Source organism: Narcine bancroftii, chromosome 2, assembly GCF_036971445.1.
Source record: "Narcine bancroftii isolate sNarBan1 chromosome 2, sNarBan1.hap1, whole genome shotgun sequence".
In the NCBI taxonomy this organism is placed as follows: domain Eukaryota; kingdom Metazoa; phylum Chordata; class Chondrichthyes; order Torpediniformes; family Narcinidae; genus Narcine; species Narcine bancroftii.
This window is the reverse complement of record NC_091470.1, coordinates 83,942,493-83,956,926: the sequence shown is the minus strand read 5'-3', so window position 1 is coordinate 83,956,926 and position 14,434 is coordinate 83,942,493. Positions and strand designations below refer to the sequence as shown.

Sequence of the window (14,434 nt, the reverse complement as noted above, 5' to 3'; positions counted from 1 at the left end):
CCAGCAATTGGGTCCGAGGTTTGAATCCCATGCTGTCTGTAAGGAGATTGTATGTTCTCCCCGTGTCTGCATGGGTTTCCCCCTTGTGCTTTGGTTTCCTCCCACTGTTTGAAACGTACCAAGAGTGTAGGTTAATTAGGTGTAAATTGGGTGACACGGGCTGAAATGGCCTGTTACTGCACTGTATGTCTAAACTTAAATTTAGATGCAGAGTTCAACCTGACATCAACAAATGAAAAATGCCAGGATATCCTATTGAGGAATTGATAGCACTGTTTAGAAACACAAAATTCTTTTCACATTGTACCTGGAACCAGTGAGCAGCCTATCAAGTCATCTCTAGCAGCTGTACAAAGAAGGAAGACAAAGTGCAGTTACAAAGTGTAGAGTTAGAATTAGTACTTAGCAAGGGCAAAGTGGGGTTCATTCAAGAGCCTGGTTGCTGTGGCTCATCGTAAGGATGTCTTTAAATCTGGATGATTTCACACTCTTAGGCCTTTTACCCGATGGGAGGAGGGAGAAGAGATGTGTCTGGGAAGTGATGGGTCCTTCAGTGCGATAGGGATGCGAAGGGAGGTGAGGGCCTCGATAAAATGTTGCAAAAGAGATAGTGATGAGCAAACTAATGGGACTGAAAGCAGACAAATTCCCTGGTCCTGATGGGATGGAAATGAAGGAAATGGCGGGAGTTTCATTCGATGGGTTGATAGTCATTTACCAAAATTCTCTGGATTCTGGGCAGGTCCCGGCAGATTGGAAGACAGCAAATGTTATGCCACTTGTTAACAAGGGATGTAGGCAGAATTTGGTTAACTATCGGCATGTTAGCTTAACGTCTGTAGTCAGGAAAATGTTTGAAGCCGTCATTAAGGATGAAATAGCGAGACATTTAGAATGCAGGGGTTCCATCAGATAGATGCTGCATAGGTTTAGAAAGGTAGCTCTTATTTGACAAACCTGCTGGAGTTCTTTGGGGATATAATGGGTGTGATAGATAGAGGGGAACAGGTTGATGTATATTTGGATTTGCAGAAGGCAGTTGATAAGGCCCCGCAGATGAATGTAGTTGGGGGAGGTATATTGGTGTGGATTGAGGATTGGTTAACTAATGAAAGGCAGAGAGACGGGATAAATGAGTGGTTTTTCGATTGGTGAACAGTGGTAAGTGGGGTGCCGCAGGGGTTAGTGCTGGGCCCCGCAGCTGTTCACTGTTTACACTGAAGAGGGAACAGAGTGTAGTGTAGCCAAGTTTGCGGATGATACTAAATTGAGTGGAAAAGCAAATTGTACAGAGGATGTGGAGAGGCTGCAGAAGGATATAGTTAAGTTAGATGAGTGGGCAAATGTCTGGCAGATGGAGTATAATGTTGGTAAATGCGAGGTCATCCGCTTTGGTAGAAAAAATAGAAAAGCAGATTATTATTTAAAAGGGTGAAAAACTGCAGAAGGGAGGGCTTGTGCATGAATCACAAAAAGCTAAGTTGCAGGTACAACAGGTTGTTCAGAAGGCAAATGGAATGATGGCCTTCATCGCTAGAGGAATTGAATTCAACAGCAGGGAGGTCATGCTGCAACTGTACAAGGTACTGGTGAGGCTGCACTTGGAGTACTGTGTACAGTTCTGGTCTCCATACTTGAGGAAGGATATACTGGCCAGGTTGATCTCAGAGATGAGGGGGTTGACCTACGAGGAGAGACTAAATGATCTGGGATTATACTCACTCGAATTCAGAAGAATGAGAGGAGATCTTATAGAAACATATAAAATTATGAAAGGGGTAGATAAAGTTGAGGCAGGAAAATTGTTCTCATTGGTATGTGAAACCAGAACTAGGGGACACAGCCTCAAGATTCAAGGAAGTAGATTTAAGACGAAGATGAGGAAAAGCTGTTTTTCCCAGAGAGTAGTGAATCTGTGGAATTCTCTGCCCAGGGGTGCAGTTGAGGCAACTTCATTAAACTTATTTAGGGATCAGTTAATTAGATTTTTACATAAAAAGGAATTAGGGTTATGGGGGAAGGGCAGGTAGGTGGAGTTGAGTTAATGATCAGATCAGCCATGGTCTTACTGAATGGCAGAACAGGCTTGATGGGCCAGATGGCCAACTCCTGCTCCTATTTCTTATGTTCTTACGTTTGTGCCGAACAACTCCCGTACCTCACTGTGATGCATCTTGCAACTATGCTTTCAATAGTTAATGGTGCTCCTGTAGAAATTGTTGAGGACTGGGGGACATGCTGAACCTCCTTTGTCTTCTAAGAAAATAAGAGGCATTGGTGTGCTATCTTGATCACATTAATGTGGTTGGCCCAGGTCACGTCATTGGAAATATTTACTCCCACCTCTTTTCACAGCAGCCTTTGAGCAGAAGATGCAGATGGGCAGCACGGTTAATGTAGTGGTTAGCACGACGCTGTTACAGCACCAATGGTCGGGACCAGGGTTCATATTCCATGCTGTCTGTAAGGAGTTTGTATGGTCTCCTTGTGTCTGCGTGGGTTTTCCCCTGGGGGGGTGGTGGGGGCTTCAGTTTCCTCCCACTGTTCGAAATGTAACAAGGTTATTGGGTGGCATGTGCTTGTGGGCTGAAATGGCCTGTTACAGTGTGGTATGTATAAATTAAAAAAAATTAAGTCTGAAACAAATCCCTCTAGGTTCAAGAACAGTTTATTTACAAGAGTTATCAGACTCTTGAACCTCTCTTTAGTACAGAAACTTTGATTTCAGTACACTTGCAAGCCACTTCCTGAATATTTGTAGTCTCTTAATTTAATTCAATTAGTTTATTATAGATTATCTTTACAAATTGCCCGTTCTGCTGCAGCAAGGAAGAATTTTGTGTGTATGTACATTGTACAATGTGTACAACTGTAAACTCATCAGCATTGCCGTCCATTGGCAGATGGCAATGCTGATTCCCAATAGAATTAGGTTGAGTTAGCCTGCAATTACAAAAGGGAAATTATGTTTGATAAATCTGCTGATTTTCTCATGTTTGTAATGAGCAGACTGGGGAAGCAGTGTTTGTGGATTCTCAAAAGACCATTGACCACGTGGCACTATTGAATAAAGTTAGCATCAGGATGATGAGTAATCTGCTGGGATAGATTGGAGATTGGTTAAAGGAGAGAAAACAGAGTATTAATAACACTGAGGAGGTGCCTCCCACAGGTGGCGGCTCCTGCTGCTCATAATCAATACCAAGATTTGGATGAAGCCAGCAGGTATGTACATTGTATTCAAATGTAAAAAACTGGCTGTGAGGAAGATGAGGAAGGGCTTCAGAAAGTGTCTGGGTGGAATACAGAGAGAATGTAGGGAACAAACAGGTCACTCGCTCTGGCAGAAAGGAGGAGTTAAACGCTGGAAGATTGAAAGTTGTTGATGCCCTTCAAACACCACCTTTTTGGTTGAAGTGAGGCCAGAGCATCGAGAATCCAAAAGGTGCTACAACCTTATAAGTTTGAGAAATTACTACAGAGAACTAAATGGCGATATTATGAGTTGGGTAAGAGAGCTCATAAAGTTTTAGCTTTGCAGTTAAAAATGGAGCAAGCTTCTAGAACAATAAATGCTATTAGACATGATTTAATGATTACATATAAACCTCAGGAAATTAATGATGTTTCGTACATTTTATGAAAATGGAAGATGAAACTAAAATTGATAATTTTTTGTGATTTTAGTTTAACCTTCTTTGAAGGATACGAATATTTAGGATCTAGATGCTTCTTTTATTGTTAAAGAAGTGATGGAAGCACTTTGATCTGTGCCTGGTGGGAATTCTCCAGGGGATGATGGTTTTACTTCTGAATTTTATAAAGAATTTCAGGATTTATTAATTCCTTTATTGATGGATGTATTGGGGCAGGCGATGGAGACTGGTTCTTTTCCAGATTCTTTTTCTAAAGCTATTATTACAGTTATTCTTGAGGAGGATAGAGACCCACTAAAGGCAGGATCTCAAAGACCTATTTCTTTATTAAATGTAGATTAAAAAATTGTTGCCAAGGTTCTGGCTAATAGATTAGCTAAATATTTACCAGATTTGATTCATGAGACTTCATGTGAGAGATGTGAAATCTTTTCGCTTCTTTACCAGGTAACTAGAACACCGCCTTTGGATAAGAATAAAATCCAGGCCTTCGATGAGAGGGCCTACCTTTCCAGCAAGCTCCTGAGACTTGGAGAGGATCCCTATGGGCACCACGCGTTCAACCAGCAGGAAAGCGACAAGCTCACCAGTGACAGGGTGATCCGCGACACCAGGCATTACAGGTACTGGCAGCTGCAGCGGGTTTCCCACTCACTCCTTCCTCTCCTCAGGGTCTTCCCTTGCTCTGGCAGCACCTGGTCATTTTATTCTCAGGATGTTGGCCACCCCAAGAAGGCAGTAGTGAGCCACCTTCCTGAATGGCCTCAGTCCTTCTGCAGGAGGTTCTCTCACGGTGCTGTTGGAGAGGGTGTTCCAGGATGTACAGCTAGTAATGAGGAAGGACTGATGATGGAGTGTAAGACTTGGAGGGAACTCTGCAGATGGTGATATCCCTTCATGTCTCTGGCTTCCCTCCTAGGTGGAGGAAGTCACAGATGCTGTCAAAGAAACTCAGCAGAGAGGAGGAGGACATTCAGCCCATCTCACTCATGCCAACAAGTGAGCACCCTGTGTGAATCCTGCCTCCCAGGATATTTAGGATCTAGATGCTAACCCATAACCTTCTATGGCTGGATGATTTCTGTGTTCATCGAAATAGAACACCAGTGCATTCCGGGTGTTCACCTCTCTCTGGATGGCAACGGTCCTCTCCATATCCCATCTAAATCTCTTCTCCCTTCCCCTGATTCTACATTCTCCAGTTGTATCTGCCTCTGGAGGAAAAGTTTCCTGCCGTCTACCTTATCTAGACTCCTTAGGATTTATTAAACCTGGACGAGCTGCTGGAGCGAGGCACTTTTTCAGTGATTTCAAGAAATCACATTAAATTCACAGAATTTCAGTAACATGCTATTTATACGTTCAAATTATAATATGTATATATATTTAGTACACCATCTCCTCTTGGCTGCAGAAATAAACAAGCAGTTGGGGAGTCTGTAAACTGACTTAAAAATCTATTACACGGTACAGCTCGGAACAACACTTTACACCCCAGGTGTGAGGAGATTGTTGATTGGAGAAGACGATCAGGAACGCTAAGGGCTATTGCACTGTGAAGATACAATATACTGACTGGTTACAGGAGACATAACCGGGCCCATCCAAAACTCTAACCTCCCATCCATTGCAGGCATCTATAAAGATAGCCAACACCATTAAGGACCTCCATCACTCTAGTGACACCTCTTTACCCTGCTGCCTTCGGGCAGGAAGGTACAGAAATCTGAAAACCAGCACCTCTGGGCTCAAGAGCAGTTTCTTCGCACCCTCTGCTGAACGTTGGCTCCTGGGAGTGAGAGCCAGCACTCCCCTCCTTGGTGAGATTCTTGATTGCTCAGAATACTGGAACCTACTTAGAATTGTGCTCCCTCAACCATCCAAAGGCTACAGAATAAATGCCCCCACCATCCCTCAAAATGATTTCCTGCATATGAAAGCACTGACTTTCAGAGGTGCTGGAGAGCACTCTGTTCCTGAAGCCTGTTCTGTTATTTAGGTACAGTATGTAGGACCTCTGTTCTTAGATCTACTTTCCGCCTAAGCTCATAGCCTTGCTTCTCAATTCATTTTAGGCAGAAGGATTACGAACTGTTGAGGCAGCAAGTGCAGTTTTTGCAATCTAATGGGGTGGCATAGTTGGCATTGCGATTAGCCCAATACAATAACAGCACCAGGTAGCCCGGTTTGAATCCACCGCGGCTATAAGAAGTTTATAGATTTTCCCCATGAACATGTGGGATTTTTTTCTGGGTGCTCCAGTTTCCTCCCATGTTCCAAAGTCCTACTGGGTTAATAGGCCATTCATCACATGGATGCATTTGGGTGGCACAGGCTCATGGGCTAAAAGGGCTTGTGTGATCCACTGAGGTAGCAGCAAGCAAGCACAAAACTCTAAAGACTGTACAACAGGCTTTATTCAGATAAAAGTCTGAACACCAGTTCATGCTTCGGTGGCTCCCATGTGACTGGCTCAGGAGGGGTCGGCTCAGGTCTATATTCGGGTCAACTGATTGACAGCTGGCCAGGTTGAGTCAGCCCTTAGGCGGTCTTCCTCCAGGTACAGAGATCGCCCCCTGCAGTAGGCTGGTGGTTGTATCACCACAGCCTGTTTCTGTGCTGTATCTCTAAAATTTATCACAACTGATCTATCATCAAGCAGAGCACTGAGTACATGAATTGGGAAATCATGTTACAGCTGAACAAGATGTTAGCGAGGCCACATTAGGGAGAATTGTGTACAGTTCTGGTCAACCAGCTGCAGGAAGGATGTCATAAGCAGAAAAATTCAGTAAGCCATTGCCAAAACTGGGTTGCATGAGGTCAATAAGTTTGCAGATGATATGAAGGATGGAGGAGATGTGGAGAGTCTTGAAGGTTGTTATCGTAGGTGACATCAGGAATAGACAGGGTGAAGAGATGGGCAGAAAAATGGCAGATGAAGTTCAATCCGGATAAGTGTTAGCTGAAGCATTTTGGAAGTTCAAACTTATTGGCAGAGTGTACATGGTTAATGGTAGGATATTTAACAGTGGGGAAGAACAGAGGGCCCTTGAGGTCCAAATACATGCATCTCTCAAAATCTCCACACAGGTTGATTGGACAGTTAAGAAGGTCTGTGGTATGCTGGGCTTCATTAATCAGGGGATTGAGTTCAGGAGTCATGAGGTAATGTTGCAGCTCTATAAATCTCTGGTGAGACCACACTTAGAATATTGTGTTTGGTTCTGGTCACCTCATTATAGGAAGGATATAGAAGCTATGGAGAGGGTGCAGACGAGATTTACCAGAAAGCTGCCTGGATTGTAAATATGTTTTATGGGGCAAGGTTAGCAGAGTGAGGGCTTTTTGCTTTAGAGCAAAGGACAAGAGATGACTTAATAGAGATCTACAAGATTAAGAGAGGCATAGATAAGGTCAACAGCCAGCACCTTTTTACCAGGACGGGAGTAGCAAACATCTGAACCAAGTGAAGGGAGGAAAGTGTAGCGGAGACATCAGGGTTAAGTTTTTTTACCCAGAGAGTTTGGGTGCCTGGAATGCATTTCCAGGAGTGGTAGTGAAGGGTGGAACAATAGGGGCATTTAACACAGGCACATGGATGAAAGAATATAGAGGGTTATTGAGGTAGGGAGAGTTTATTTTTAGATATACCTGCATGCGGGTTGGCACAACATCATGGGCTGAAAGGCCTGTACTATGCTGTAATGTTCTATGTACAGTATAAAGGATAGGATTGGACCTTTCTCAGTGGAGTGTAGGAGGTTAAAGGTTAATCTTGCAGAGATGTATAAAATATCAAGGGTGCAGAGAAGCTGAATAGTCATGGTCTTTTCCTCAGGGAAGGGAAGTCTAAAATGAGAGGACTCTGGGTTCAAGGTGAAAGAGGAAAAATTTAAAAAGGCTCCCAGAAGTGAGCCAATTTTCACACAGAGGATGATGTGTGAATTGAATGAGCTGCCACAAATGATAGAGGCAGGTACAATTACAACTTTTGGTCAAGATTTGAAATTTCTTTATTGCCATGCAATATGCACAAAATTTGCCAACTTTTGCTTTGAAAGTACTTGGAGAGGAAAGATGGGCTGAATGTTGGCAAATGGGACTAGCTCAGGAAGGAAATTTGGAGGGGGGGGGATGCGTAGCGTGATGCCATAGGAGGAAGATGTGGAAAACGCCTCTCCTGGCAGAATTAATTAATGCCCGATTTTTAAAAAATTCTTTAAAATTTAATTGTTGTTAAATAAACTTCTTAGGGGTCCTAGAAAATGGCTGCAAAAAAACCTAAACCTCAAACTTAAAAAAAATCGACTACAACCGAAGTAACACTGATGGAAGAATCGGGGCCTACCTTGAAGATCCAACCTCCGATCTTAGTTCCTCTCCAGCCACAATCGAGGAAGATTTCCCGGGTAAGAATCTAGGCTCCTGTGCTGCCCTCTCGGGGAACTGGGGAAAGTGGTGCTGGAGCACGAAGGAAGACTGTCGAAACGACTACAGATCCAGTGCGCACTCACGGGACTTCGAGCATGCGTGCTGTCGAAGCGACCAGAACGGAGTCTGAAGATCTGACTTCAGCAGCGCTGGCAGGACATACACGGGCCAAACAAAAAGCCCGTTCAGAATTTCAACCTCTGACCACGTCAACAGAAGAGGAAGAAGAGGAACTTGAAGGAGAAGAAGGAAGCTCCATACCACAATCTCAAGGAGAAGAAACGGGGGGGAGTCACGTGATGGAATAGTGGCTGGTCGGGAAAACCAGCCCTCTCCAGGAAAATAGAAAAAAAAGTCAGGAAAAAGCAAAGCATAACAGAAATAAAGTACAAAAAAATAGAAGATAAAGATACAGAGAAGAGAAAGAAGATGACTTCCAAGAAGGAGAGAGTAAGAACAGCTGGAAAAAAAAGAAGTTAAAAAGTCGCCGGAGAAGAAGGAAGAAGGCCTTAACTGCAGGAAGGAACAGAACGCTGTGGTGATGAGGAGTGCATGACTCACGAGGTCAGTACCTGCCCTGCAGAGTCGAGACCCACCAGCTGGTATACTACAAAGATGGCTCTCGGAGTCAAACAAAAGTGCACAATCAGAGGAGAAAGAAGACACAGGTGGGAAGGGGGCTCAGCAGAGGAGCGGGCTGTCACAGACCGAGCAGCTGAGAGATGCCCGACACCAGGGCTCTCAGCTGGAGGATAAGGAAGACAGCAGAAGATGGAGCGACGAAACAGACGTGAAAGACAGACGGAGGAAAGATCAACAATGAGACCAACGTCAAGAAGCACAACAGACGAGCAGCCCAAGAGGGGAGGAACAGCAACAAGAGGCCCAACAGAGATACAAGCAGCTCATCAGGAAAAACAGAAGAGACACAGACACAAAGAAGAGAAGAAGACACAAACACAGATACAGACACAGAAGAAGAAGACCAAAATCTTCACAGAGAAATAGAAGGTAAAACTGATGGACAAAGAGAAATAAAAGGTAAAACTGATGGACAGAATATAGATAGTCTTTTTTGAAGAACAAGTGAGATCACTAAAAGAATGGTTATCATGAGAGTTTAATGTAATTAAAAGGAAAATGAAAAGAACAGAAGATAAAATGCAAAGGTTAGAACTGGTAATGACAGAAATAGGGAAAAGAGTAGAGAATGTGGAAGAGCGGGAAACGGCTATAGAAATGGAAGTAAATGACTTAAGAGAAAAATTGGAAGAAAGTGACAAAAAAAATTAAAGAGACACAAGAGTTGTTATCTCAGAAAATTGATATGTTGGAAAATTATAGTAGGTGAAACAACATAAAAATAGTGGGCCTGAAGGAGGATGAAGAAGGCACAGACATGAAGGAATTTATAAAAGGATGGATCCCAAAGGTCCTGGGAATGACAGAATTGCAGGAAGAAATGGAAATAGAAAGGGCACACAGAGCATTAGCTCCAAACCACAGGCACATCAAAAACCAAGATCCATCTTAGTAAAATTTTTGAGATACACGACAAGAGAAAATATACTGGAACGGGCAAGGAATAAAATTAGAGAAGATAATAAACCATTGGAATACAAGGGTCAAAAAATATTTTTTTACCCAGACATAAGTTTTGAACTCTTAAAGAGGAGGAAGGAATTTAATACAGTGAAATCAACTTTATGGAAAAAAGGTTACAAATTCATATTAAGACATCCAGCTGTGCTTAAAATATTTATACCCAGGAGCAAAACAGATTGTTCTTGAATCCAGAGAAAGCGCAAGAATTCGCAGAACGTTTGCAGGACAGGAGGAGATGAAGAGATGTAACAAGAATGAAGAATGGCAATAAAGTATATATAAAGATGTAAAAACAATGTATATGTAAAGAGTTAAAGAGAGAAAAGAGAAGGGAAGGAAGGGAGTAAGGGGGAAAAAAAGAAGAGAGAGAGCTTTGTTATATGTGTTTTTAAAAAAAAAAAGTGTTTTCTGGGGAGGGCTAGGTGGAGGGGGAATAACAGTCACTGCAAAATCAATTGATGTTGCGAACAAGATCGCAACCCAAATGAGAAGGGGAGTTGTGGTTGCCCGGCAATGGGTATGGGGCAACTCAGAGACGGGAGGAACTTTGGGGTTAAGGTATTAGTGGATGTGGGAACTGCGGGGGTACTTTATGTCTGAAATGTGTTGTCGTATATTAAGTAATAAGAGAAAACTAAGAGATGAAAATAGGGAAAAGGGTGATGGAGGTGGCAAAGAAGTGGAAAAGAGATACATGCAAGAACGTTTTGGGAAAAATTAAATCATATACTAAATAAAATTACAGAAAATAACATACCAAAAAACCAGAGATATTTCTTTTAAGTAACATAAGAAGTAGAGAATTAGGCCTCAAATTGGATAAAGAGCAAAAAAAAAATCATTATGATAGCCTTAGCGATAGCAAAAAAAGGTATAATGTCAACTTGGAAAATGGAAGAGAGTATGAGTATACAGTAATGGTACATGAAAATGAATAAATGTATTCCATTGGAAAAAAAATAACATAAATTAAAAAAATAAAGTCACAATATTTGAACAAATTTAGGAACCATACATGGAACATATCAGAGAGAGCTTGCCTACAACCTCCAACCCCTAAAATGAGAATGAAAATGATAAGAAGACAAAACGACTGGATTCAGTGTGTAATGAATAGATGACGCATTTTTCTTGTTTGTTTTCCTTTGTGTGAAAATATTGTTTTATGGTTTTATTGTATATGTTGAATATTTATGGGTATTGGAGAAAAGTGGGTAGAGGGGAGGGAGGGAAAGGGGAGGAAAAAAGGGGAGAAAAACCACTGTGTAAATTTAATGAGATACATTTGTACATATTTTGGTTGATAAGGTTCAAAGGGTGAAAAATAAAAAAATACAATTTAAAAAAAAAAAGAAGAAACAGAAGAAGAGGTGGGAGGTCAGGATGCTCAAGGTAAAATTGGGGAAAACTATGTTACCCCAATTCCTCTTGACCCACAGGTTTTTGAAAAAAGGTTTGAAAAAATGGACTTAATTGGTCAAAAAATGGATGCTAAATTTGCTGAGGTTAAAACAGAATTTACAAACCAATTGCGAGTGATTAAAGAGGAAATAACTATAATGAAAACAGATGTGACAAAAAGTAATAAATCTGTGGATAAAATTAAAGTTCAGAAGAAGATTTTTATGACTGCCATATGGAAGTGAAACAATGTAAAGATACAGTTAACAAGATTGAAGACTCCTTTACTGCATGGGAAGTTGAGAAGAAAGGATTATTACAAAAATTTGATATGTTGGAGAGCCAGAGCAGAAGAGATCATGTAAAAATAGTTGGTCTGTCTGAAGATCTTGAAGACAACAATTAGTGAAATTGTTTCAAAAAATGCTTGCCTGAAATATTGGGACCAGATAACTTTCCAAATGGTTTGGAGTGTGATAGAGCACATAGGACCCTAAGGAAAAAAGTCGTATTGAGGATAACTGCCACGTTCCGTCTTGATTAAATGTTTACGTTATCAAGACAGGGAAATGATTTTAAGAATGGCAGTTCAAAGAGCAAGAGAACAATGAGACCCTTTGGTAATTCAAAATAACAGAATATTTTTTTAATGCTGATTTGAGTAATTAAATTGTTAAGAGAAGAAAAGAATTTAATCCAGTCAAGTCTATTCTGTGGAACAAGGGTTATAAATTTACATTTCGTTATCCAGCAGTTCTTAAAGTTTTTTATGGATAATATCAGTCTCAATTTTTTGCTAATGAATTTGAAGCTTTGGAATTTGCTAAGATTCTACATCTGTAACTCAACTAGAGGGGGGGTGGTTCAAGAAAAATTGAGAGGAGAGGATTCATCTGGGGGGCCATTGATTGAAGTTCAAGTTGAAGCTGATGAAGATCAAGCCAACAGAGACCTTGAAGAAGCTTACCATACTTGATTGATTTATTTATGATATTCTGTCGGGGGGGGGCTGGATTCTTTGTTTTTCTCTGCTTTCCTCTTCCGAGGCTTTGTGCTACCAGTGGCGAGGGCCACTTCGCATTATTAAGGGAGTTAGCGCGAACCTAATCGGCACTTTTGGTTTTTTTTCTCTTTTCTATTATTTGGGGTTTCCAACTTTCTTTCTTGGAGATATTTTGTTTGGAAGTTTGGCTGTGGAGTTGGGGCATCTCGGAGTGGAGAGGAGAGTTCTATATTTTTTTTAAAAATTAAAAGGTGTCAAAACAAAGTTTGAATTGTGATTCCAAGATCCCCAGGTTTTGGGATGGGTAAGGTCACCGTAGGGAGGAAATGGGGATGGAGATTTTACAATCAGTGTGCAGAGAGGGAGCAGCTGAGGCCATTTGTCTTGGGTGGGGGGGGGGGGGGGGGCTTCAGAAGGTTAAGAGGAGGTTTGACAGAGCAGCTTGAATTCTGAGGATTTTAGCTGAGGTGAATATGGGTAGTATCCGTTGACAGAAAGATCGGAAACAGAAGACACAAGTTTACAGGGTGGTAGAGTCATAGTTTTACAGTGAGAAAATAGGCTCCTTGGCCCCTGCCAGCCAAATTGTCTATCCAAGTTAATCTAATTTGCCTCCATTTGGCCCAGATCCCTCTAAGCCCTTCCTATCCATATACCTTTCTAATTGTCTTTTAAATAGAACCATAGAAGACCACAACACAGAAACAAGCTCTTCGGCCTTTCTAGTCTATGTTGAACTATTATGCTGCCATGTCCCACATCTGCACCTGGACCATTTCCCTCCATAGCCCTCCCATCCATGTATCTGTCCAAATTTTTCTTAAACGTTAAAATTGAGCCTGCATTCCCCACTTCAGCTAGCAGCTCGTTCCACGCTCCTACCATTCTCTCTGTGTGAAGTTCCCCTTAATTTTCCCTTTAAATTTTTCCCCTTTCACCCTTAACCTATGTCCTCTAGTTTTAATCTCACCTAACCTCAGTGGACAAAGTCTCCTTGCATTTACTCTATATCCATACCCCTCATAATTTTGTAATCCTCTATCAAATCTCCACTCGGTCTTCTACGCTCCAGGGAATAAAGTTTAACCTTTCCCTGTCATTTAGTTGTTCAAGTTCTGGCAACATCCATGTAAATCTCCTCTTTCTTATTAATGTCCTTCCTGTAGTTCAGTGACCGGCACTGCAAATAACACTCCAAATTTGGCCTCAACAATGTCTTGTATAACTTCACAATTCCTCAAAAGTACTTTGATTTATGGAGGCCAGTGTGTCAAAAGCTCTTTTTATGGCCCTATCCACCTGTGACACCATTTTCAGGTGTCACAATTACACCTGCCTCTACCATCCATCTACTTCTTGATATTTGTGGGATTTTGCCAACCTGTGTAGACAGCGGAGAGGCTTTTCTCCACAGTTATTAGTGCCATCAAATCAGTTTTGATTCTGAATTAACTCAACTATTGGGATGCTGTAAAAGAGTAGCATTTCTTTCTTGCTTGGTGGTTTTAGTTGCAGAATGCTTTGAACATTCCCAGGCAACTGGCAGCTCACCAATCCCCCACTTGGGCTTTCTTAGGACACTTGGCTCAAGAACCCTGGTCCAAAGGTGCACCAAAGAGGTGGATTCTTGATGTGTTTGGAGTGAGTGCCCTCAACATCAAGGTGGCACTTGACCGAGCATGGCATCAAGGTCCACTGGTCAATGGGAAGCAAGAGGAAGATATTGCACTGGTTGGAGCTTACCACACAGAAATGACGGTGATTGTCGGAGGTCTACTATTTCAGTCCCAGGACATCACTGCAGAACCTAGACCCAGCCAACCTCAGCTGCTTCATCAATTCTGTTAAAAGGTCAGAAGTGTGGATGTTCACTGATGATTACACAAAGTTCAATTCCATTTACAAACTCTCGGCACCTGAAGCAGGCAACAAGAACTGGACACCATTCAGACTTGGACTGATGATGGCACTGAGCCACAGAAATGCCAAGGAATGACCATCTCCAATAAAAGAAAGCCCACACACCTACTCTGGATATTTAATGTATTCAGATCGTAAGATGTAGGAGCAGAATTAGACCATTTTCCCCATTGAGTCTGCTCTGCCATTCAAATGGCTACTGTATTTTTCCTTTCAATGCCATTCTCTTGCCTTCTCCCAATAACTTTCTACTCCCTTGCCGAGTGCCCACAATTAATATCATCTGTGCTTGGGCACCAATGACCAGAACTTCACTGCACCAGATAAATGGAAGACAGCAAATTTGATCCTATTATTCAAGGGGTAGTGAGGCAGCAGGAATAAGCCATTTTAGTCCAGCGAGTCCAACATGATT

At 41.9% G+C, this 14,434-nt stretch overlaps 1 protein-coding gene across 2 annotated transcripts in view; it reads left to right on the top strand.

Annotated features, from left to right (window-relative positions):
- galnt16 (UDP-N-acetyl-alpha-D-galactosamine:polypeptide N-acetylgalactosaminyltransferase 16) overlaps positions 1–14,434 on the top strand; it is a 95,413-nt gene that overhangs the window by 23,684 nt on the left and 57,295 nt on the right. For both annotated transcript variants that reach the window (XM_069917307.1, XM_069917306.1), the window contains exon 2: positions 4,104–4,279. In XM_069917307.1, coding sequence (XP_069773408.1) covers positions 4,104–4,279 — 176 coding nt within the window. The remainder of the gene's footprint in view (positions 1–4,103; positions 4,280–14,434) is intronic.